The following is a 26,097-nucleotide window of genomic DNA, read 5'->3' as shown; positions in this document are numbered from 1 at the left end:
GACACACAGTTACTGGAATTTGTTTGCATGAAATGATATACATTGGCTTGCAGCAGTAGCAGCCAGAGCATTGAGCAGCACGGGCTACAGCATCAAGGTTAGGTGGGAAGGAGGGAGAGAAATTTTAAGGGGAGAAGAGGGGCCAGGGGCAGTATCCTCATGCCCAGAACAATTTAAGTTGAGAGGAATGGGCCAGTACACAACAGGCTTAGCTTCCAAAGGTTTGTACAAACAGCCAAGTTTCCTAGGGAGGAAGCATCATTTAAAGGTTTTTAAAAGCGGGCTGGACAAACTGTGTCTAGGATCATTTAGGTACTGTAAGTCCTTTCTGAACTAGATGACCTTCAAACTCAGTGTGTCTTCTCACTTGTATTTTGGCATTGGTGAGGCAGGATAATTGAATTTCTGTGGCAAAAGGTCTGTTACTGGGCAGTTTTTCTTTTAACTTCATTGATTTATATTTGTGAAACTGGCGGCTGTTCTTCTTTCCAGTGGCTGGTCTGTAGAAACAGGCTTTGCAGTGTTTCTGCGTTCAGTTTGTGCCCAGTTCCTGATTCTGTACTGGAAATCTGAATTACCAGCAGCTACCCCAGGAAAGAAGTGTGTGGGTGTGCGCATGCATGCACACGTGTGTCTCACTTGCACACACCCTTCTGCATCTTTGATTGTAATAGTGGCCTCAGTTCAATTAGTATTTTTATTTTCCTCATAGTCTCCTAACATTGTCTTGTCTTTTATTAGAAAAACAGGTGCAGTTCCAAAAAAAATCCCAAATTTCAAAATGTGTTGGCAATATGAAATAACTGCATTGTGCTTTATAGAGACCATCTGGGGACAAGAGGCCATTTTGTCAGATGTGCATATGATAAAGTGGTTTCTGATCTCCAAAGCGTATGCCTCAAATTGGTTAGTCTACAAGATGCCATCAGCTTCTATCAGTCCACACTAAAAGATTCAGTTTTCTTCTGTCTAGAACAGCTTTAATATGATAAATTAGTGATTCTCACGCTATCATTTTAAAATCCTGCAGTACTTTTCATGGAAGATATTTTTTTTTCTTCCATAGTTTTTCTGTGAACTTTATTCCCTGTTTTGAGCCCTGCAGTTTCTTCCTCCTGTTCCGGCTTCTAGCACAGTCAGAACCTAGGAAGGGATCCAACACTTAGTCTTCATTCATAACTATTCACGATTTTCCCTTTATTTTATAGTCCTTCCCATCTTACTTTAGTCCGGTCATTGCCGTGAGAGTTCTGGACCAGAGTACCATGCTTCTTCCAGAATCCTGTAATTATGGGTCCTACCTCCAGCCATTAGGTGTTGCCATTGCTCTTTGATACATCATTTAATATTTCATAGTACTGTGTCCTTCAGTAGAATTTGTGTCCTAGAGTATTAGTCTGGAGTAGAAAGCTTCACGGGAACAGGGATAGCGGGAATCCCACGGGGATCCCCTCCAGATCCGCAGAGATGGACCCAGATCCTGCGGGGTGCAGCGAACCGACCTTTTCTTTCCCTCCCCTGAGCCATATCCCTGCACATACCTCAAAACAATAGTCCTGCCCTCTGCCACTGATCCTCTTGCTGCTGCTGCTTTGTTAAAATGGCTGCCAAGACGTCCAACAGTGGCCTCACAAGTCTTCCACGTGAAGTCTCAGCGGCCATTTTAAAAAAGCGGCGGCAGTGAGATGAAGATCAGAGGTAGCGGGCAGGAAAGAGTGGGGGTCTTTCCTCCCTGAAGAAGCCACTAGACCACCAGGGTTCCTTGAGGTATCTGCAAGGAGAGGGTACCCAGGGCTGGAGGGGAGGGGGGAGGTGGATGGATGTCGTTCGTTCATTCGTGGGTGGATGTGGTGTGGGGGAGGATGGAAAAGAGATTGGTAAGGGACAAGGAGGTTAGATTGAGAGCAGGAAATGGTACGAGGCTATGTAGCCCATTATATGGGTTGAAGCCAGTAGGCGGAGATTGCCTCCACACTGGTTCATCCAAAACAATAGCAAACGCTATTGACAACAATAGCAAAAGATTATTATAAATAATGGACTGTTTATGTGTGGTGCATCTGTAAAAAGTCAAAAAGTGTTCTAGTTGGATAGGTAGTCTGTAAAAGGTGGAGGACAAAAGAAATTTTACTTGACAGCTTTTTAATTTATTTGAAAACTTCCCATATGTAGATGTACTATTTAACATATTTATAAATGATATAGAAATCGGAACGAGTGAGGTGATTATATTTGCAGATGACACAAAACGATTCAAGGTTGTTAAAACATGTGTTGACTGAAATATTGCAAGAAAACCTTAGGAAATTGGAAGACTGGGCATCCAAATGGCAGATGAAATTTAATGTGGACAAATGCAAGATGATGCACATTGGAAAGAATAATCCGAATCATAGTTACCTGATGCTAGGGTTCACCTTGGGGATCAGCACTCAAGAAAAAGATCTAGGTGTCGTTGTAGATAATACGCTGAAATCTTCTGCTTAGTGTGCAGCGGTAGCCAAAAAATCAAACAGGAATTAGGAAAGGGGTGCTGAATAAGGCCAAAAATACTATAATGCCTCTCGCTCCGTGGTGCAACCGCACCTTGAGTATTGCATTCAGTTCTGGTTGCCGTATCTCAAAAAAGAAATAGCGGAATTAGAAAAGGTTCAAAGAAGAGCGATCAAAATTATAAAAGGGATGAAACTCTTCTCGTATGAGGAAAGGCTAAAGAGGCTGGGGCTCTTCAGCTTGGAAAAGAGAAGGATGAGAGGAGATATGATTGAGGTCTAAAAAATCCTGAGTAGAATAGAACGAGTAGAAGTAAATCAATTTTTTACTTGTTCCAAAAGTACAAACACTAGGGGACACTCTAGGAAGTTACATGGAAATACTTAAAACAAATAGGAGGAAATATTTGTTCACTCAGCGAATAGCAGCTCTGGAATTCTTTGCAGAAGGATGGGGTAACAGTAATTAGCAGCGTATCTGGGTTTAAAAAAGGGTTTGGACAAGTTTATGGGAGAAAAGTCCATAGTCTTCTATTGAGACAGACATGAGGAAGCAGCTGCTTGCCTTGGGGTTTGTAGCATACAATGTTGCCATGATTTGGGTTTCTGCCAGTTACTTGTGACCTGCCTTGGCTACTGTTGGAAACAGGATACTGGGCTAGATGGACCATTGGTCTGACCCAGTATGGCTGCTTTTATGTCTTTTCCATTTTCAAGTTTCAGGATGCCAGGGTATAATACTGGGGAAGTAGCAGTATTTTCAAGTTATGCATGCTGTAGTGGGAGGGAGAAGACCACAGGCAGAGTAAAGCTGGCAACAGCATATTAGAAAGGCACAAATCGGAGGCTGAATGCAGTAAGTGGTTCTTACACTGACATTTTCTGTATTAAAATGTTTTTATTATTTATTTATTCATTTTAAACGTTTGGTTTACAAAGATAAATATCTTTGAGGAAATATTACAGAGCACATGATACACTTTTATTCAATAGGTAATGTTTTAAACATATAAATCAGCTTAACTGGTGGCTCTAATTAGTCCACAAATTAGGATCCAAGATGTCCTAAGTATTAACCAAGAGGAGTTGGTAGTAAATCAAAAATAGTAAAACAAAAATTTTTGGCTTCTCTTATAACTTAGACCCATTAACTATAAGGATTGTCCAGATTGCCTCCTAGCCTTTATAAAGTCAGAAAGTTGATCAACCTCATAAAAAATATATTTCTTATCCTTGTATAATACCAAACATTTGCATGGAAAACGCAATTGAAATCTAGCTTGCAATAAAATCACATCTTGTCTTAATTCCAAAAACTTCTTTCTATGCATTTGTGTCCACTTAGATACATCAGGAAAAATAAGAATTCTCCCTCCTAAGAAATCTATTTTAGTTCTCTGAAAATAAAGTTTCAATAAGGCTTCCTTATCTTGGAGGAAGACAAACTTCACAATTAATGCAGATCTCTTTTTTTTCCTCTTCAGTGGATTGTTCTAGAAAGGTAGTTAAGTCCAACCCCTCTACTTGGTCTTTTGATTGATCTTGAATTCCTTGTTCATGTTCTTGTAACATTTCCTGTTTTACTGGCAAGTAGTAGATTTTATGAACAGGAGGGTACATTTGTTCAGAGTACTTAAACTCCTCTCTCAAAAGTTTAAAGAACATCTCTTTCGGTGATATTAAGTCATTCAAAGGAAAATTCAGAATTCTTAGATTTTGATTTCGCAGAGAATTTTCTAAATTTTCAATTTTTCTCATAGTCATCAATTTTTCTCCAACTACTTGGGTTTGGACTTCACTTAATTTTCTCAACTCTCCATCCATTTTCAATTGTTTAGCAGAAATAGTTTCTAGTTCAGTTTTCATAGATTTTACTTGTGTTGCATTATTCAGGGATACAGAAATAAAAGATAAACAGACCTTGTGGAGGCTTTCCAGTGCAGTCCAAATAGTCTCCAGCGAAATTTCGGCCAGTCTTATCAGAGGCTGTGTCCCCGCCAACAATAAAGTTGTTTCAGCTTGTAACGTGGTAAGATCTTGCGTCGGGACAGCCTCTGTTGCCTGAGAACACTGGGCTTCCTTCATTTCCTCCCGCGCCTCTATGGACTTTTCTGGTGTCTGCCTCTCCTTCGGAGACTTAGGATTCACCTTCGGCACAAATACTCTGGTCGGCTGCGGGAACGGAGGAGTCAAAGGGCCAGCTGGGCTGAGTGAGAAATCACTCTCCAAGCCAGTGCTCTCCCCAGCACCGGCAGCGGAAACACCCGTCGGAGTGGAAGCCAAGAATGCCGAGACAGATGTTTGGCGAAGAGAAGGGGTTTCCACTTTGGGAGGAAGAGGTCCCCTCCATTTCCCCTTTCTCTTCGGCATTCCACAAACATAAAGGTAAAATTTATCAGAAACAAATTTAAACAGGAAAAAGTTTAGACTCTGTTTGGGGAGCAGTGATCTCAGCGTCCTATCTGTCGGCCATCTTAAAATTATTTTTAAAACGATAAAATATTGCAGATTACTGATTGTTACTATATGTTTGATCAATAAAGTAAATGATGATAGATGAATACCTATAGGTCCATCCAGTCTACTCATATGTCTTCCTCATTCATTCTCGTAACGTTGAGTAAATGTACATATACATTTCTTTACTTAACTAACACTAGCTGCTCTCACCACACCATTCCCACAGCTTCTCAGCCCTGTTTCTATTGCTGCCTTCTGTATCTCTTAAAAGCATATTCAAGTTGTGTTCTGGCTTCCATCACCTCTGCTGTTTGACTATTGCAGGATTTGTCTCCCTTTTTATTATTTAATCCTATTATACTCTATTCCTCCCCCATGTCTTGTCACTATACTCTGTAATAATTCAAACTACCATGAAAATGTGAAACATGTAAGCCACACTGTGCGGTTTACCTTGGCCTTCTTGCAAGTCTGATTCAGCTATACCATAGATGTTAAACCAGATAGTACCTCTCTGACCTCGTGCAATTTTCTTTAAATTAGTCCCCTTATTTTCTAACTCCTCTTACTCTCTTATAGAGAGCTGCATGGGAACGGGGTTTGCGGGAATCCGCGGAACCCGCGGGATTCCCGCAGGGATGGAAGCAGTTCTGCGGGGTTCCCGTGGGGACGGAAGCAGGTCCTGCGGGGCTCCCGCGGGGACGGAAGCAGTTCTGCAGGGTTCCCGTGGGGACGGAAGCAGGTCCTGTGGGGCTCCCGCGGGGATGGAAGCAGTTCTGCGGGGTTCCTGTGGAAGTGTAAGCTGCACTGCATCAGCCTCTCATCTACCGAGTACCTTGAGTGCTGTCTCCTCCTCCTCCTCTTCCTCCTTGCTTTAACAGCACAAATGTGGAATGTCTTCCGTTAAGGAGGTGGTAGAGACACAAATGATGATGGAATTCAAAAAGACTTGGGATGAACACAGAGGATCTCTAATTAGAAAATGGAAGTTATAAAAATCCTAACCTTAAATGGCTGCATGTGTGTGAATGTGTCAAGTGACGCTTAGATGGCGACTCTGGCTGTGATTAACTAGGGCCGATACCAGGCAGACTTGTATGGTCTGTGTCTAATATATGGCAGTCTGGTTTAGGATGGGCTACAAAGGGCTTAAACAGCAACTTCAGTGGCTGGAACATAAGGACAATGCTGGTCAGATTTTTACGGTCTGTATCCCACAAATGAGAAGACGAATAGACTGGAGTGGGCTTCAACGAGAACTCCAGCAGTTGGAACATAAGTATAGGGCCAGATAGACTTCCATGGTCTATGTTCCAGAAACACGAAAGAAAGTATATAATATCACACTCGTTGATTTAATCATGAATTGATAATGAGTGTGACTATTGGGCAGACTGGATGGACCGTTCAGGTCTTTATTTGCTGTCACTTACTATGTTACCATTAATCCTCTTTGCTCCCGGACTGATGCGCAGACCTCAGGTCTGACACCTGACCTACTGGCGCATGCATGTGGTGACCTCTCAGCACACAGTGCCAGAAATCAGAGACAAACATGTGCACACCAGAGTGTTCTAAGTTTCAGCTTCCATTCCTTCCTTGCCTACAGTGATGTGGCTCAAATCTAGAGAGAGACTGAGGGAGCTGACCAGAATTTTCTTTTATGTGCCATTAAATTCTTGCGGGGATGGGTTAAATTCTTGTGGGGATGGGTGAGATTCTAGCAGGGACATGCGGGGATGGGTAAGATTTCTGTCCCCGTGCAACTCTCTACTCTCTTACCTATTTATATGTTCCATCTTTGCTTATACCATGTCTATTAAAATGTGTTATTATGTATTGTTGACATTGTAAGTAGTATACTGTATTTGAATATTTTTACTGCTTTAATTGTTTATTGCTTATGTTTCATTTATTCCTACTGTACACCGCCTTGAGTGAATTCCTTTAAAAAGGTAGTAAATAAATCCTAATATCCTAATAAAATAAATAAAATGTTGAATATTTTGCCTAGATTGATTAGATCATCTTATTGGACTTGAGTAGGGATTTTGTAACCCATTTTTAGGTAACTCCAGAACAGTTTCTCTTTAATGTAACTTGACTCTCACCTCAAGTCTGTGTGAGTAGCCTCCAAGCAATAGCATGAGGCCTGGTGTGCTGTGGAAGTAATGAACAAGTTTTATTTAGACTTTTTATATATCTTAAAGCTATTGTCTGGCTTTGTTCACAGCGTTCGTTCTTCAGGACATTCCTTATGTTTGGGTTCCACTTTCTGGTGTGGTTTCTCTGTGTTAAAGGTATCCGGGATACACAGTGTGGATTTAAGCTCTTCACCCGTGAGGCTGCCTTGTGTACATTTTCTTCACTTCATATTGACCGCTGGTGAGTCGACCTGTCTGAAGGGCTGATTCATTTATTCTTCTCTCTCTCTTGTGATGAAGTAATTGTAATGAAATATGTAGTGATATATCAAATCCCATCCCCTTTCCTGAATATATGTAAACCGCTTTGAATATAGTTGCAAAAACCTCTGAAAGGCAGTATATCAAGTCCCATTTCCCTTTCCTTAGCTATGCATTCAAAATGATCTCTTTGATAAGACATCTCATTGAGCCTGTATCCATATTAGTAGAACCAAAAGAATAGCAATGATACTTTAAACTATTCATATGCAAGATTTTAGGTCAAATGCTTCTTCCTCCACACAGTATCTGAAGGAAAAGCCTCAGATGTCCCAAAGGCTTGCACCTGTAAATATTCATTAACCTTCTAATGGTATTGCAAGAACTCTGCTAGCTACCATTAAAGACTTGTAAATAGATTTTCTAACCATACCAAACAGTGCAATTTTCTAGTTGTTACTTTGCTCTTTTACTGTGATTTGCTGATCTCTCCTCATGCTTTGAGCCCAGTCTGATCGGCTTTCATCTTTCTTTTGCAAGTAATTGCCAGTTACAAGTGTGCTGCTGTATAAACCAAGTAACCTTGTTTGGTGTGATTTTAAAAAATGACTTATTGCTATATATGGGGCAGACACATGGGATAAATACAGTATTGAGAGGTTAAGTAAAAGATTTGGAGGGGGGGAGGGGGTGGCCAGGTATTGGTTTAAATTTAGGACCTTCAATGCTTATATCTCCAGAATGGGAGAGCACCCGAAAATGAAGAAAACCAAACTAACTTGAATAGGGAGTAGTATCCTGCAGTTGGTCAGGGTTGTACTGTAGTATCTGGGATAAATCCTTTGCTAGAATAGTGAAGGTGGGAGCAACTGGACAGACTGGCAGACTTATTTTCGAAAGAGAAGGACGCCCATCTTTCGACAGAAATCAGAAGATGGGCGTCCTTCTCCCAGGGTCGCCCAAATCGGTATAATGGAAAGCCGATTTTGGAGTCCCCAACTGCTTTCCGTTAGAGGGATGAGCAAAGTTCCCGGGGGGGGTGTCGGAGGTGTAGCGAAGGCGGGACTTGGGCATGCCTAACACATGGACGTCCTTGACCCATAATGGAAAAAAAAAGGGCGTCCCTGACGAGCACTTGGACGACTTTACCTGGTCCTGTTTTTCTTATGACCAAGGCACAAGAAGAAGCCTGAAATGACCATCGGAGAGAATCAGGGATGATCTCCCCTTACTCCCCCAGTGGTCACTAACCCCCTCCCATCCTCAAAAAACATATTTAAAAATATTTTGTGCCAGCCTCTATGCCAGCCTCAAATGTCATACTCAGCTCCATCACAGCAGTATGCAGGTCCTTGGAGCAGGTTTAGTGGGTGCAGTGCACTTCAGGAAGACGGTCCCAGGCCCATTCCCCCCCTACCTGTTACACTTGTGGTGGTAAATGTGAGCCCTCCAAAACCCACCAGAAACCCACTGTACCCACATCTAGGTGCCCCCCCTTCACCTGTAAGGGCTGTGGTGGTGGTGTACAGTTGGGGTTAGTGGGTTTTGGGGGGCTCAGCACCCAAGGTAAGGGAGCTATGTACCTGGGAGCAATTTCTGAAGTCCACTGCAGTGCCCCCTAGGGTGCCCAGTTGGTGCCCTAGCATGTCATGGGGACCAGTGCACTAGAAATGCTGGCTCCTCCCACGACCAAAGGGCTTGCATTTGGTCGTTTCTGAGATAGGCGTCCTTGGTTTCCATTATCGCTAAAAATCAGAAATGACCAAGTCTAGGGACGACCATCTCTAAGGACGACCTAAATTTCAAGATTTGGGTGTCCCCGACCGTATTATCGAAACAAAAGATGGACATCCATCTTGTTTCAATAATACGGGTTTCCCCGCCCCTCCATCGGGACATTTTGCGAGGACGTCCTCAGCAAAACTTGGGTGTCCCTTTCAATTATGCCCCTCTGGATAAACCAGCTGGGACATCATTTTATATCACTGTGCTAATCTAATTCTGTGTGAATAGATTCACGGTAGAGATGAGCTGTAGGTAGCTTACCTTACATTTTGTTAAACCCTTAGCCTATATTTCTCTGTCTTTGATAAACTGCTTATCTTATGTCTATGCTTGGTATGGTTTTATGTCATTCCTTCACCTCCCCCTGCAGAGTGACTAAAGGCATTCTATGCACTTCCTACACTGACCCACTGCCTCAGCTCTGAGTGCTGCAAAGCCTTATTAAATTTTAAAGAACTATACTTTGCCTTAATGGGGGGAGGAGCAGATTTATGCTGGCGAACATAATCTTTCACTTGCCCTTCCTTTTTTTCTTTTTTTTTAAATGCAATTCATGGTATATGAAGATTTTGTTGAGATATAAAATGTCATTTGACTGGCAAGAAGTCATCCCCCCACCTCACCCCCAGTGGCATATCATCTTTTCGTCCCATTCCTTCTCTATAAACATTTCTCCATTTGTCTGGAAGCAGGAGACTGCTACTCCAAAACAGCCTGCCGCTCTACTAGAGTTACAGCTTAATGACATGACACCCTGTGGGAAGAGTTTCACCAGTCCCTTGCACATCATTTTTGAAATGTTACTAGCATAAATGGGGTAGCAGAAGTTATTCTTAGAGTACCCTTTTAGGTGTTTTTGGAGCTGTAGGTTGGCGGTTTTATTGCGTGTTATAGCACTGAAGATGCAAGCTAAGAGTTTATTATCCAACATGATTTGGTCACATCACAGGATGTATATGTCCTCTTGCAGCTCTGCCACTACAGTTAGCAGAGGTGGAAGAGTAGCCTAACGGTTAGTGCAGCGGCCAGAGAACCAGGAAAACTGGGTTTGAGTCCCACTTTAGCTCCTTGTGACTCTGTTCAAGTCACTTAACCCTCCACTACCTCAGGTACAAAATAAGTACCTGTATATAATATGCAAACTGCTTTGATTGTAACCACAGAAAGGCAGCATATCAAATCTCGGCCCCTTTTCCTTTTTATTCCTGCAGCCTCATAAATAAGAGAGCTTGTACTCTCTGGGCTTTACTCTTTTGGATGGGATGTGTTAAACATCAACATCTAGTTCTGCAATTTACCTGTTTTTTTTAAGGCAGAGTTTGTCGTGCTTTGAAGATGTAAGTCCTGACAGTTTTGTGTCTTTTGCTTTCTCCCAGGGCATCAAAAGTCTCAAGGACAAAAAATAAGTTGCTATTGATTTTCCATCAGTACAAGGTTTACATTGCAGAAAACCATTGGATAGCTCACTTCCACATCGAGCATCTTTTAATTTGGAATAGTTTACCCAGCACACACTGTTAGTAGCTATCTTATTTAACTGTTTACCGCCAATTGAAAACTATTGTGTAGATTATTTTTCCTAATTTAGGCTCTGAGCATTTTCATGATTGAAGATTTGTAACAGCTGAGTAGTTTGTACTTCCCAGATATATTATTGTAATCTGCTTTAGGCCTTTACGGGGAGCTGACGGAATATAACTGTGTGGATTAAATTAGATTATAAATTGAGGCCAAATGTTAATTGAGGGAAATGCTCTTCTTTTGAGAATATACCCATCTCATAACTGTCTTCACTATTCTTTAGCAGTCCAGAATCATATTTCTACTTCATTGTAGCTCTGAACAATAAGGCCTCTGTGCTGGTACATTCTTGGATCCCATACATGACAAATATCAGAAGGTATTGAGGCCATTACAGTTTCATTTTCTCAAGTATTTTGAGACTGTCCCTGCGAGATTTCCTTCCAGATTTTGGAAGTCTGCAGGATAGAGGCTAATGAGCCAGTGGAAAAGTCTTAGCATTACTGAACTCGAGAATACTGAAATGAGGGGGGGAAGCTACATCACCAACTGGAATGGATGCCTAAGCAGCTAACTCCAAGCAGCTCCACAAGAGCTTTAATGATATCGTGACAATCTGGATCCATTTGATTATTTGGATTGATAGACTGATCTTGTGAGAAGCCCTACCAATAAATTGAACGCTAAACGCGGTCCAGTTGATCCAACGGAGTTTGCCTATATGGAAAACACCGCATCGAACCACACAGAAAACAGTAGCATTGTGGTCTTACCAGACCTGCAACCATTAGAGGTATCACAGAGATCTTTTCTCGAATGCTGACTCTCCAGGAGAACTTGGAACAGAGCCTTTAGCAAAAATTCAAGCTTGGTTTCCAGAGAAATTCAGAGTGGAAAGCAGTACATACTGAGAGATCCACTTTAGGGGCCGACCTCCAAGGAGAAATTAGAGATCTCGTTCATAGAGTAGAAGAAGCTGAATTGCGGCTAGATGAACACACTAATGCCCTGGAGAGCCTAGATAAAGTTCCAAGACACTAAGGCTACACACCAGCATATTTTCGATAAGCTGGAAGATCTTGAGAATAGGAGTCATAGACGCAATCTACACCGTGGTATCCCAGAACCCCCAACTTATGCAGACTGCAAGTTAGTAATCTAAAAATTGTCAATGTTTTGCTTTCAGAGAATCAGTCCAGCATAGACCCAGTTTCAGTACATATTCAAAGGATGCATAGGGCATTGGGTACACCAAGAAACAACAAGCCTAAGGATATTGTGGCCTGCTTTGGCGAGTATAAGTTCAAGGAAAAGGTATTGCACCAGGCCAGAGCTACGGAGCACTTCTGGGATTCCAACTCAATTGAAATATATCAGGACTTAGCTGCAGCAACCATAAAATGGAGATCAGAGCAGAGATTACTTACACAGCAGCTACATTCCCAGGGAATAAAGTACAAGTAGCAGCATCCCTATGCCCTTCTCTTTTATAAGGATTACAAATTGCATTGTGTCCACACCCATTGTGAAGCATGAGAGCTGTTTCCAGAGGCAGATCCCCAAGTGCTGCAGGCTTCCCAGCCACAGAGGGAAACCCAAATGGCAACAAGTCGCCACTGGCAAAGGACATCTGAAACACCAGCAGTCAGATGTCAATCTGCAGGACATTTGGCGACCTGAGACTTTGGACAGTTTGACTTTTATATTTTGGATTATGTCCTGGTGGGGCTGTGGTTGCTGCATGGGACGCTGCTGTTTTTCTAAGTATTCTCTTTTGAGTCACGTTAGTACCTCCACATAGTTGCTTATACAGTTAAATGTTTGAAAATGTTTCTGAAATGAGATTTTATATTTGATGTTAGTTTGGGGTTGGCGATGGGGATGCACTTCTTCAATCTGGCACCTCGCTCTGGCAGAGAGTGTTCAACTGGAAATGGTAAAGGAGAGGGAAGGGGGATAGATATTTGGGAATCCTAAGGGTCAGCATGGGATATTATTCAGAGCCACCTTTACACATATAGGGATATATTTATGTACTGCAGAAAGGGAAAGTAGGGCAGGCCTGCCTTTTAGGATTATTCCATTAGACACTTTAACCTTTTTAACTTTGAATGGGTTTAAATTCACCAATAAAGTGTCAACTATTGTTTTAAGGAACTGGTGCATTTGAGAACTGATGTGTGTTTATTCAAGAGACACATCTACCCTTTTATGAACACCTATGTAAATGTTGGAAATAACTCTCCTCATATTTTGGTTCTAATTATCTGCAGAAAAAAGTCCAGGAGGGTTTTAATTGCATTATCCTTATCCATGGCAGGTTAAAAAGGTAATTGGGGATAAGGGAGGGAGATATTTGTTAATCTCTTTAGGTACTGATATGTTTACCCTGATCAATATCTGTGTACTCAATGAGGAGTAAGGGCCCATCTTTGAGAGGCTTAGTTCTCTTTTGCTCCACCTTTTATTGGGTGGGGATTTCAATTTGATATAACCTAATTTAGATAATTACTTCCGTGGTGGTGTAGTATGCTCATAAAAATAGAGTCCAGTACCAGTGTTTTTTTGCAGATTGGGACTTACGTGATGTACGGAGATACTTTTACCCTACCACTACTTTTTATTCACATGTTCACGGTTCCCACTCCCGTATTAATTATTGGTTTAGGGACTTATCTATACCATGTAGGGTTCTACGCAGATACAAATATGAAGGGTTCACAGTACACAGATACTAATATGAACATGGTCTGATCATAACCCCTAACACCACTGCTATTAACCTTAACTTTTGCTACTGGTGCTTAGGTGACACTATATTTGCTGGACCCTGACCAATGTGACCCAATTGGAGAAAGATCTTGTACTGGGGAGGTATCCTCAGGGACCTTATGGAAGGGCTTAAGGTGGAGATACGTGGTAAAATAATTGCCCTTCAGGCCTATCGATGAAAAACCTGCTTGGCAAAGGAAGGGCAGTTGCATGACCAGATTGAGATTAGATCATCAATTAAGAGTGGCCCCAAATCCCCAACCTTGAATGTGCAGCTTCATAGACTGAGCCTAGTGGCCTAGTGGTTAGGGTGGTGGACTTTGGTCCTGGGGAACTGAGGAACTGAGTTCGATTCCCGGCAGAGGCAGCTCCTTGTGACTCTGGGCAAGTCACTTAACCCTCCATTGCCTGCCACATTGAGCCTGCCATGAGTGGGAAAGTGTGGGGTACAAATGTAACAAAAATAAATAAAATACTAGAGCTCCAAGATATACAATTAGCAGATGTCACGAAACGCCTAGTCTTTCCCCAGCATAGCTCAGGTCTGGCTGCACCTGTTGCTCATGCTCTAAACTAGCACGCTCCTCCCACCGAGTGGGTCACAGCCTCTGTTCAATTATCACCAGTGATTTCTAGGTTACTGGAGCTACACACGTTGCTCCCACAGTTCCCAGAAAGCACTCAAACCCAACCAACAAACCACCAGGATTCTTTCAGTCCAGACAGAGAGGCAATAAACTAAATGTTGTTTGTCTTTTAAAAAAATTGAACAGAACAAAATAGAGCAATTAGCAAACAATAACAGGTAACTGAAATATGGATCAATTATAACACTAACTAAACATTTGCATACTTCCTAGAAAAGTATCTGGGAAGATCAGGATATATAATTGTTTGTTTCCATATCATCAAGCTGATCAATCCATAGACTGGTGGGTTGTGTCCATCTACCAGCAGGTGGAGATAGAGAGCAAACTTTTGCCTCCCTATATGTGGTCATGTGCTGCCGGAAACTCCTCAGTATGTTCTCTATCTCAGCAGGTGGTGGTCACACACAGCAGCAGCTCTGGCTAGGCCTCCAAGCCTAATCCTTAGGTTTTGTTGAGTGCCTGGGGTTGAGGGCTCTTTTGAGCAAGTGCAAACCTGGTGGTGCCAGGTCCCTCCTTTTCTCCCCCCTCCCGCTGGCTCCGTTAAAAAAAAAAAAAAAATTTTAAACGTCCTTAAAGGCGTTTATTTTGACGTTTATTTAAACGTTCATTGCAGCTACTCACTGGGACACCAGTTCGTTACAGCTCGGAGCGGCAAGCAGGTAATTTTACCTTTTTATAGCGGGCAGGGGGTTCGGGGCATATGGCGTCGGAGGGCGAGGGCGCAAAGGGTCGCTCCCCGGATCGCTTGAGCGCTTCTAGAGGGGATGCGGGGGTCTTACAGCCTGATTCGCCCTTGTTGGGTGACAGTTTCGTGACCGATGAATGTCCCGGTCCTTCCTCCGGCGTGGCGGTTTTTCCCGCCATAAACGCCCATCCCCCGCTCCTCGCCTCCGCCATCTTGGCCGGCCACGCGGCTCGGACGGCTTCTTCGTGGGCCGCCCTTGAGGTTGGAGACATTAATGCCTTGAACGCCCTTAATTTGGGCGACGGCACAAAAGCGGCTAAAGTTAAGCGCCGTTCTTCCCGCGCGGCTCCTTCGCGGAGTGTCGCGCCGGACGCCATTTTGGATGCGCAGCATGTCTCTCCCCCGCTCTTGCGAGCGCCGGTTGAGGGTGCGTCTAGGGCTGTTGCCCAGGCTGCGGAAGTGCACAGTCTGGGGGGTTTCTCCCCCGAGTTTGTTTTGCTGCTGCATCAGGCTTTCCTCATGCAAAACGCTGCCCCTGCTCCCTCGTCTGGTAAAGAGGTTGAGGTTCCCAGAGGTAAACGCCCTCAGGTTGATTTCCAGGCCTTGGAGGACTTTGTCTCCTCCGATGTAGATGAGGGCAGCGTGTCTGAGGTCTCCCAACGGTCCTTTGCGGATTCCTTGGAGGAGACGGATCCCCGCTCGGATGGAGCGGATGACCCCTCTGCAGCGCGGCTTTTTAGCCCAGAGGATTTGCCCAACCTGTCGTTACAGGCCATGGACACTTTGAAGATTTCCTCTCCGGAGGACGTCTCTCCCTCAGCCCCTGTTGGCTCTGCCATTATGCTGGGGACGAAGCGCCCGCCTAGAACCTTCCACGTGCATGATGCCATGCACACCTTAATCTCGGCTCAATGGGATGTCCCGGAAGCGAGCCTTAAAGTGGCTAGGGCTATGTCCCGCCTCTATCCTTTGGCTGTGAGTGAACGTGAGGCCTATCTGTGGCCTACCGTGGATTCTTTAATCACTGCGGTGACTAAGAAAACGGCGTTGCCGGTGGAAGGTGGCACGGCCCTAAAGGACGCCCAAGACAGAAGATTGGAGGCGGCCTTAAGGTCGTCCTTTGAGGCGGCTGCTTTAAGTTTGCAGGCCTCAGTTTGCGGCTCCTATGTGGCCAGGGCGTGCCTGACTATGGTGCAGCGGGCTTCCCCCTCGGATCATTCCTTGAGGGCTGATTGGCCGGCCCTGGAATCGGGCTTAGCCTATTTGGCAGACTTGCTGTATGATGTCTTGAGGGCCTCAGCTAAAGACATGGCTCAGACAATCTCTGCGCGGCGGTGGCTTTGGCTGAAACATTGGTCTGCTGACCACGCCTCTAAATCCCGCCTGGCTAGATTGCCTTTTAAAGGCAAGCTGCTCTTTGGGGTCGAGCTGGACAAAATCGTGACCGATCTCGGCACGTCTAAGGGCAAGAAATTACCAGAGGTCAGGGCTCGGGCTAGTTCTCGTCCCGGTACCTCCAGAGGACGGTTGCAGGAAGCCCGTCGGTACCGCCCGGGCAAGTCGGGTTCCTCTGCCCCTTCTTCCTTCAAGAGGAATTTCTCCCCCAAGCAGCATTCCTTTCGCAGAGACCGCCGTCCCGGAGGTGCTCCCTCCGGTCCTCCCCCAGGGTCTCGTACCCAATGACGGGGCCTTGGTCCACGCCCCAGTGCAGATTGGGGGACGGCTGTCCTCGTTTCTGGGCGAGTGGACCACAATAACTTCAGACGCGTGGGTGCTGGAAGTCATCAGAGACGGCTACAAGCTAGAGTTCTGCCGACCCTTAAAAGACGGGTTTGTACTCTCTCCCTGCAAGTCTCCGGTCAAAGCTGTGGCAGTGCAGCAGACCTTGGACAATCTGATCCGCCTGGGCGCGGTCGTTCCGGTGCCAGAAAGTCAGCTTGGCAAGGGACGTTACTCCATTTACTTTGTGGTACCAAAGAAAGGAGGTTCTGTCCGGCCTATCCTCGACCTCAAAGGGGTCAATCGGGCCTTGAAAGTTCGGCACTTTCGCATGGAGACTCTCCGCTCTGTTATAGCGGCAGTGAAGGCAGGAGAGTTCCTGGCATCCTTGGACATCAAGGAAGCGTACCTGCATATTCCCATCTGGCCTCCTCATCAACGCTTTCTGCGTTTTGCAGTCCTGGGACGACACTTCCAGTTCAGAGCCCTCCCATTCGGGTTGGCTACTGCTCCGCGGACCTTTTCCAAAGTAATGGTGGTCATCGCGGCCTTCCTACGAAAGGAAGGGGTACAAGTCCATCCTTATCTGGACGACTGGTTGATCCGAGCCCCCTCTTATGCAGAGTGCGGCAAAGCTGTGGACCGGGTAGTTGCTCTTTTGAGCTCCCTGGGATGGATCATCAACTGGGAGAAGAGCCAGCTGCGCCCGACTCAGTCCCTGGAGTACCTGGGAGTTCGATTCGACACCCAAGTGGGCAGAGTGTTCCTGCCAGACAATCGGATTGTCAAACTTCAGGCTCAAGTGGACCAGTTCCTAGTAGCCTCTCCTCTTCGGGCTTGGGACTATGTGCAGCTGTTGGGCTCTATGACGGCCACGATGGAAGTAGTGCCCTGGGCCAGGGCTCATATGAGACCACTTCAACACTCTTTGCTGCGGCGCTGGACTCCGATGTCGGAGGATTATGCTGTGCGCCTTCCCTTGGACCCAGCAGTGCGCAAGGCGCTGAGCTGGTGGACGCAGACAGACAAGTTGTCTGCGGGAATGCCTCTGGTGACCCCAGAGTGGATTGTCGTCACGACGGACGCCTCTTTGACGGGCTGGGGAGCCCACTGTTTGGGAAGGACAGCGCAGGGGCTCTGGTCTCCTGCAGAGGCAAAGTGGTCTATCAACCTCCTGGAACTCAGAGCCATTCGGTTGGCGCTTTTGGAGTTCATCCCGGTACTGGTGTTGAAGCCTGTACGGGTCCTGTTGGACAATGCCACGGCTGTGGCCTATGTCAACCGCCAGGGAGGTACCAAGAGCGCCCCTCTAGCCAAGGAGGCTATGAATCTTTGCCAGTGGGCGGAAGCGAACCTGGAGCAGCTGTCAGCGGCTCACATTGCCGGAGTCATGAATGTCAAGGCGGACTTTCTCAGTCGCCATACCTTGGAGCCCGGAGAGTGGCAGCTATCTGCTCAGGCGTTCTTGGACATCACGAAGCGCTGGGGCCAGCCGAGCCTAGATCTGTTGGCGTCATCGGCCAATTGCCAAGTGCCGCGCTTTTTCAGCAGAGGACGGGACCCTCGATCCCTGGGAGTAGATGCTCTTCTCCAACAGTGGCAGACACAAGAGCTCCTCTATGTGTTCCCGCCCTGGCCCATGTTGGGCAGGGTGCTAGACCGGGTGGCAAAGCATCCCGGCAGGGTAATCCTGGTGGGTCCGGATTGGCCCAGACGTCCCTGGTATGCGGACTTGATCAGGCTCTCAGTCGACGATCCTCTGCGGCTGTCAGTGGAGCAGGGCCTGTTACATCAGGGTCTCGTGGTGATGGAGGATCCCTCCCCCTTTGGTCTTACGGCCTGGCTATTGAGCGGCAGCGTCTAAGGAAGAAGGGCTTCTCAGACAAGGTCATCGCCACTATGCTGAGAGCGAGGAAGCGCTCTACTTCTACTGCTTACGCCAGGGTTTGGCGTATCTTTGCAGCGTGGTGTGAAGCAGGCTCACTTTCTCCCTTTACGGCTCCAATTTCTTCAGTGTTGGCGTTCCTGCAAGAAGGTCTGGAGAAAGGCCTGTCGCTCAGTTCCCTTAAAGTCCAGGTAGCGGCTCTGGCTGGCTTCAGGGGCCGCCTGAAGGGTGCTTCCCTGGCTTCACAGCCAGATGTGGTGCGCTTTCTCAAGGGAGTTAATCACCTGCGCCCTCCTCTGCACTCAGTGGTGCCTGCGTGGAATCTCAACCTGGTGCTAAGAGCATTGCAGAAGCCGCCTTTTGAACCCTTGTCGAGGGCATCTCTGAAAGACCTGACGTTGAAAGCAGTCTTTTTGGTGGCTATCACTTCAGCCAGAAGAGTTTCCGAGCTCCAGGCGCTCTCATGTCCAGAGCCTTTTCTGCAGTTCACTGAGGCAGGAGTGACTATTCGCACAGTGCCTTCCTTCCTGCCCAAGATTGTTTCTCGCTTCCATGTGAATCAGCAGCTCCTTTCGTAGGGAGGACTACCCAGAGGAATTCTCTGCTCTCAAATATCTGGATGTGAGACGAGTCATCATCAGATACTTGGAAGTGACCAATGATTTCCGGAAATCGGATCATCTGTTTGTCCTGTTTGCAGGTCCTCGTAAGGGTCTGCAGGCTGCTAAGCCTACAGTGGCAAGATGGGTCAAGGAAGCCATTGCAGCGGCTTATGTGGCCGCGGGGAAGGTGCCGCCTATCCAGCTGAAGGCTCACTCCACGAGAGCTCAGGCGGCCTCGATGGCAGAGGTCGGATCCGTCTCCTTGGAAGAGATATGCAAGGCGGCAACTTGGGCTTCGGCTCATACATTCTCCAAGCATTACCGTTTGACTGTAGCTGCACGGGCGGAGGCCCGGTTTGGAGCTTCAGTGTTGAGGTCAGGGATTTCTATGTCCCGCCCTGGGTGAGTACTGCTTCGGTACATCCCACCAGTCTATGGATTGATCAGCTTGATGATATGGAAGGTAAAATTATGTATAATCATACCTGATAATTTTCTTTCCATTAATCATAGCTGATCAATCCATAGCCCCTCCCAGATATCTGTACTGTTTTTATTCTGGTTGCATTTCAGGTTCAAGTTTAGTCTTCAGTTACTTCAGAAAGACTTCGTGTTCAAGTTTTTTCACTTGGATTCTTCAAGAGTTGAGACGAGTTTGTGTTACAGTGAGCTGCTGCATTCCTCTCCCCTCCGTTTTACGGGGCTGGATTGAGACATAAATTCTGCCGGCACTCCCTCCCGCTTCGTGCGGCTGTAGGGCAGCTTTGTACCCCTCCCGCTTCGGCGGTGTTAGGGTCAGTCAGCTCCTCTTGCGGTTGCAGGATAAGCCAGATCCACCCGCATCGGCGGGTGTGGTGTCCCTCCCCCGCTCCGCGGGGATGAGCTGGACGGATTCCCCTCCCCCACTTGTGTGGGGATGAGCTGGGTTAATTCCCCTCCCCCGTTTCGGCGGTGGTGAGCTGGGCAGAGTGTCCCTTCGTGGGTGTAATTCTCTAAGTGCTGAGTCCTGCGGATGGAGCTTTGATATCGACATACTGAGGAGTTTCCGGCAGCACATGACCACATATAGGGAGGCAAAAGTTTGCTCTCTATCTCCACCTGCTGGTAGATGGACACAACCCACCAGTCTATGGATTGATCAGCTATGATTAATGGAAAGAAAATTATCAGGTATGATTATACATAATTTTACCTTACTGAGACTCAGCAAAAAGAGTCTGCTCTCTTTTCTTCCTGGCTAGGACTGAAGCAATAGCCAGCAACTGCTGGGTAATTTCAAACTCCAGGTCAATCAGAGCCCAGTCAACAAGATTTCAGATATATATTGCTTCTTGCTTCCTGTTTGTGTCAAACTAAAGAAAAAACACTCAGATCTCTGTAACAGCTTTACAGCAAAAAAGCACCACCTGCTGGCCAAATAGGAGAAATACTCTTCAGAACATAATCAGTGCAGGAAAATATCCAGTACATTTTACAGGCTTAAAACACACTGTTTCTTCACGGCAGAGATCTCTGAAAATCTACAAAAAGTGCGACAAGTTGAATTTGGAAATAAGTCTAGCCGCCTCTTAGCTAATAAGTTTTTTTTTTTTAATTAGAGCACCGTAATCACGTCTCCTCACTTCTAGATGAGAGTGGGCAACCACACACCACCACAAAGGATATACAAGATATTTATGCAATACTGCACTTGTCTTTATCGGCCAGATATCTCAATTACAGATGCAGATATCCATTACTACCTTGATAGAGCAGTGTTGCCATCCATTTCTATGAGTAAGCTGGACTACCAACCTAAGCAATAGGGTGGGATGAGAGTCCCAGCTTTTCATTTATATTATCAGGTGGCCCAGCTTCGGGTACTGACAGCATGGCTCCACAGCCCAACTAAAATATGGGTTAAATTAGAACAAGAATGGTTAGATGGTGTTCCACTTTGGGCTTTGTTATAGCTTCCCAAACATAACTTGTTGGAGACTATTTAAAAAGCCCTGCTGGGGTTGTGTCATCCCCTTATGACTTGGTACAAAATTTGAGCTAAATTTTTTTCCAGATTGAAATTTTCTTACATATAGCTATTTTGCCCGAGGGACTTTAGACCCTGTGTTTGGTATGTGGAAGACACAGGGACTTCGTACATTAGGCCATATATGGGAAGAGGGGGAAACACTACCTTGTTAATGAGCTACAGGAGGAATATGGGCTACCATCACATCGTGTTTCATTATAGACAAATTCAAGATTATCTCCAGTGCAGAGCCAGGGGGGAGCTTGGGTTAACAGACATTGTTGGAGCAGGTATTGGGGGGGGGGGGGGGGGGCATCGGCAGGGGATCTCCTGCCTATATGATGCCCTGCTCTCCTCCAGCACACCGTTGGGGCACTATCTTAATCACTGGGAAATGGATATGGGGGCTATGTTTGAGTTGAGAAAATGAGCAATAAGCATTAGGCATTTATTGAAGGTCTCTGTATTGCCAGCTACCTAGTAGAAAATAGCTATAAAATCTTGTATAGGTGGTATTACATGTCTCAAAGGCTTCTCAAAATGTATAAGCATGGCTCTGGACTGTGTTGGAGAATGACAAAAGTTAAAAAAAAATTTGACATGAAGCAGGCTGTATTGCCAAACTCAGAGGGTCAGGAGTTCAGCTCCTTTAAGGCTAATATTGGGCTGGCTCTGCATGGGTTGGAAGTGTTAATGTTCTGCTAGACATCCACCTTGAGGCATCTGCTAGCTTCTCCCACTTTATCCATGTATTGGACACTTTGTGCAGGAAGCTTTCTGCAGTTTCAGTGATCACGTGTGTAATGCAATTTACAATTGTCCTGGAGAGAGAGAGAGAGATGCTTCTAGAAGTGCTAATTGTTTTTTGCTGAACTCTCTTCCTAGTATAATCACTTCAGGAAGAAGCTCCTGTTGCTCACTGTGTCTGAGAGAACGGCTGGACTCCATTAAAAGAGCAATGGCCAGCCTGATGGACTGTGACAACAGCTGAATTTGAGTTTGTTGCATGATCAATGGCAAGCTACTACTTATTTCTATATCCCTACTAGATATATGCAGTACTGTACACAAACACCTAAGTGGAAGTCAAGTTCAATTTGTTTGTTATACTGCATATATAAACTAAAGGTCTAAGCAGTTTTGTCACTGCTCAGCAGATCTTACAATCTATTCAAGACAAATGGGATAAATAAGTGATTAGGGAGCCACATTTATTATCTGTTTAAGATCGCCTTGTCATTCAAGTTACATCCAATCTTGTTGCTCAACCTGTTGACGCTGACCCAGCTGATTTTAAGAATCATAGCCTGCTGATATCAACATGGCTATCCCTTGGTCTTATCCCCAGGACTTCCTGTCTTGGTCTGTTGTTCTGTCCTAATCACATCTCTTGTTTTATTTATTTATTTATTTATTTATTTATTTAGTTGCATTTGTATCCCACATTTTCCTACCTATTTGCGGGCTCAGTGTGGCTTACAATACATTGTAAATGATGGCAGTACAATTCTTACATTACGATTCTGGGTTACATTGTGGACAGATAAAGGAAGACAGGGTCGGATCAGTCGCCTTTGGGGCGTGGAAACTAAAGGATATGGTGTAGGGGACTTACTACTCTGATCGAATGATAGCAGGTGAGCGGTGGGGTAGATGGTTTTTATCTGTGGGTAGATATTGAGTGGGAGATAGAGTTTTTGCCCTTAAAGGAGCGAAAGGCAGGTTGCTTGCAATGTTTCAATCTCAGCATTCTTGTAAGAGGACCGTAAAGTGTAGTCTTGGTTCAATATCACAGACTTTGGGTGATCTGACTTCCTCTAACTTCTTTGTTAATAAGGATCCTCTATTCTTTCTCCTAATCCCATTGCTGTTTTGTCAGTCACCACTGGGAATCTATTCCATGCATGCTGCCACTACCCTTCTATCCATCTCCTGCCTGGAACCTTGTACCATGAGTTCTTGAACTGAAGCATTGTAGATGAGCCCAGCTTCAGGCAGGGAGTTAGCCGGTCTTTTGCACTCAATGCCAGTCATGGCAGAAGAAAACATTTTTCAAGTTGATTTGTTCAGACATCATTTATTGTATGTATTTTGACTTCACACTAATGAAAGTTTACTCTAGATATTTCCCTGCCCGAAGGAGGGCTTAAAGTGTGATTTTGTATCTGAGCCAGTGGAGGGTTAAATAATTTGCCCAAGATCACAAAGCAGAATTTGAATCTGGATTTGCTGATGATTAGCCTGGAGCTCTAATTCAGCACTTATCAATCTTTTTTTGGGCCACAACCTGTCAAGGCACAATGCTGTGATTTTACTTCCATAACAGGTCACAACCCCAAACATAGTGTGTGTGACCCAATTTGGAGTCACAACCCACAGTTTGGGAAGACCTGCTGTAACCACTAGACTGCTCCTTTGCACATTGTAGAGCAGTATGAGTTCATAGCTTATTGACTGCTGTTGGTGCTGCCTCAAAGCTCATGTGCACACCTCCTCCCTTACTTCAACTATTTCAGCTCTTAGATAATCTTACTGATTTTTTTGTTTTTGTATGGCTTCCACTGGTTGCCAGTGAAGATGAGCATAGAATTTAGGTGTTTAATCTTATTCAATTTAGGGGTTTAATCTTATTCATGGCCTATATATGAGAGATTTTTAAGATACCCTCTCCAAGAGATGTTTAGCCAGCGCTTGAAATCCAGTCTTTGTGTTGGGTTCTGCCCTTCCTTTGGAACAGGTTTCCTTTTCAACTTAGCCAATTAAGTGATTTGTGGCCATTATAGATGCTGCCTGACACTAATTCATATAGATCTCATTAAGTCCCAGCTACCCTTTTGACCTACCAAAAATGTGGGACCACTGTCAAACAGAATTCCAAACAGAACAGAGCTGCAACACCAACAAACCCTAACACAAACCACCAGCCTTTTTATTGACATCTAAAAGTAGAGACTTTGTCATTTAGGAGGTGGTTTGAAGTGGAGTGTCAGATCCGTGCATTGTTTTTGTCTGATGATGTGTGTTGTATTTTTTATGATTTGTGCCTTAGTAAAAGGAGTGGTAATAAAATAGAGATGAAATAAGGGTTTGCAGTGTTGCTGCTCTTTGTCTTCTCAAGTTGCAAGCTCTGGTCTTAGATTCCGCAGAATACTGTCACTTGAATTGGTTTAGCTTATTGATAGAGAAAAGAATACATGGAGATTTCTTATCTTATTTTCTCCCTCCTGGCGATCTGTAGCAGCCATGTGAGGGTTCCTCCTGGCCAAGATAGTTGGGTTGAGAGTCTGCCTGCAAGGTTCTGTTAGCGCCAGCTGTAGTGGCAGAGCTGTAACAGAAAACATGCATATCCTGGGACTTGACCCCAAATTATGTTGGATAGCAAACTCTTAACTTGCAGTGCTATAACTTGCAGTATAACCACCAACCCACAGCTTCCCCTAAAAGTTGTGACATGAACGTCTAACTTTAGGAAAGGAGAAAAAATACTACATTTTCCCTAAACAGTACCGGGCATTTCTGTAATCTTTGTAGTTAAACTTGGCAGATCTGACCCTTTGTTAGGTTGCCAGGTTGCTCCAGATGCACCTGATAGGTTGCTTACTCCATCACCTGCAGGGACTTGTGCTCTCCCCCTTTTTTTAGGGAATATAGTTGGAAAATAGGAACTGCAAGTCTCTGCATGTAATAGGATAAACTTGGTATCTGAAACCAATTGAAATAGCTATTATGTTTATATTCAAGTGATTGAAATACTCATGCTACCATAATGAAATGAGGGTCAATGTTTACACTTCCATTGAATTATAACACGTCCCACAAAACTTTGACCCTGTTTTAGTGCACCAGCAGTCTACATTTTTTTAGTGTCCTGTTTCTGTGAATATTAAAAAGCAAAAACAGTTCATTACCTTTTTCGGGGTGGGGGAAAAGAAGGGAAGGAATGAAACAAATCTGATGCATTCTAGTGTGATGTGTCAATACATACTGTTGAGGACAGCTGCAGCATGTGTATGGTGACCACGTCCCTGGCATGGATGTAAATGGGAGAGGACGTTCAGGAGCTGGGGCTGACAGTGCAGACATGCCAACTCTACAAAAGCGCCTCAGTGTCTGGGCAGGGAGCCTAGTGCAGGGAAGCTGGAGGTGGCCAGCCATCTTGCCTTTCTAAGGACAGTCATCATTTTAAAAATAAGGAAAAAAATCTTACCTTTTTATATTTCCCGTTCACTATCTTTCACCGGGGCTTCATGACAACATCCCTCATTCTTAACGTGCACAGACCATGAGTCCCTCAGAATAGCATGTATATGTTGGCTGCCTTCAGGCATCTCTCAGCCAAGGGATGGTCATGCTTTTATTTCTGTCTTTAAGTGCGTGTTAGCATTCCTCCCTCACAGAACTGATGCTGCAAGCACATTTTCCACATAGCATCCACACTGCTTTCACCCTAACAATATACTTGGAATTGGAAATGTAAACAGTGCAAGCTTTCAGCGGGTCATAGGACAGTAGAGGAAGCAGTGCAATGGGACACGCAGGATAAATGGCACTTGTGAATGGTACGTTCATAATGTTCACAGAAGCAATATTGGTCCTCGGTTTTGTGCTAAGATACCTTATTGTCCATTCCAAACCAGTTGAGACAAGTGGATTATATCACTCTAACACAGATGGAGACAGGGAACAAGTTCAGAGCTGACTTGAGTCACCCTAAAGGCAACTAATTCAGCTTTGTCAGTATTTCTCTGTCTGCAGCAGATGATGCATAAGTGTGGCTTGGTGGCAGCAGGATTGCTAAACCACAGGGCAGTGATCTCTAGGCCATCCTCCCTAGTGTGGCGAAAGATCCCAATTGGGCTCCCAGGGTGACCACCTGGAGGCTGATTTCCCCCAATTAAGAAGGTTCACAGGGCTGAGTTCCTGTGATGGGCAGGTTACTGGTAAGCATGCTTCCAGGGCACTGGCCTTCGGTTGAGAAAACTTCTAGAGTTCAGCCTTTGGCTGCCCCATGTAGAGCAGGTACTGACCTCCCAATTAGGCAGGCTCCAAGTTTTGGTTCCAGCAGCTGTTGCTAGGCATGTTCTGGGATGCTGGTCTCCTATTAAGCAAGCTC

General features: G+C 45.1%; 1 protein-coding gene across 1 annotated transcript in view; it reads left to right on the top strand.

Moving 5' to 3' along the window:
• The window catches only part of ALG5 (ALG5 dolichyl-phosphate beta-glucosyltransferase), an 85,872-nt gene that overhangs the window by 32,900 nt on the left and 26,875 nt on the right, over positions 1 to 26,097 (top strand). The window contains exon 8 of the mRNA XM_030200400.1: positions 7,186 to 7,337. Within this exon, the coding sequence (XP_030056260.1) occupies positions 7,186 to 7,337 (152 nt within the window). The remainder of the gene's footprint in view (positions 1 to 7,185; positions 7,338 to 26,097) is intronic.

Source organism: Microcaecilia unicolor, chromosome 4 (genome assembly GCF_901765095.1).
Source record: "Microcaecilia unicolor chromosome 4, aMicUni1.1, whole genome shotgun sequence".
Classification (NCBI taxonomy): domain Eukaryota; kingdom Metazoa; phylum Chordata; class Amphibia; order Gymnophiona; family Siphonopidae; genus Microcaecilia; species Microcaecilia unicolor.
The sequence above is the reverse complement of the archived record's forward strand: the minus strand, read 5'-3'. Positions and strand labels throughout refer to the sequence as shown.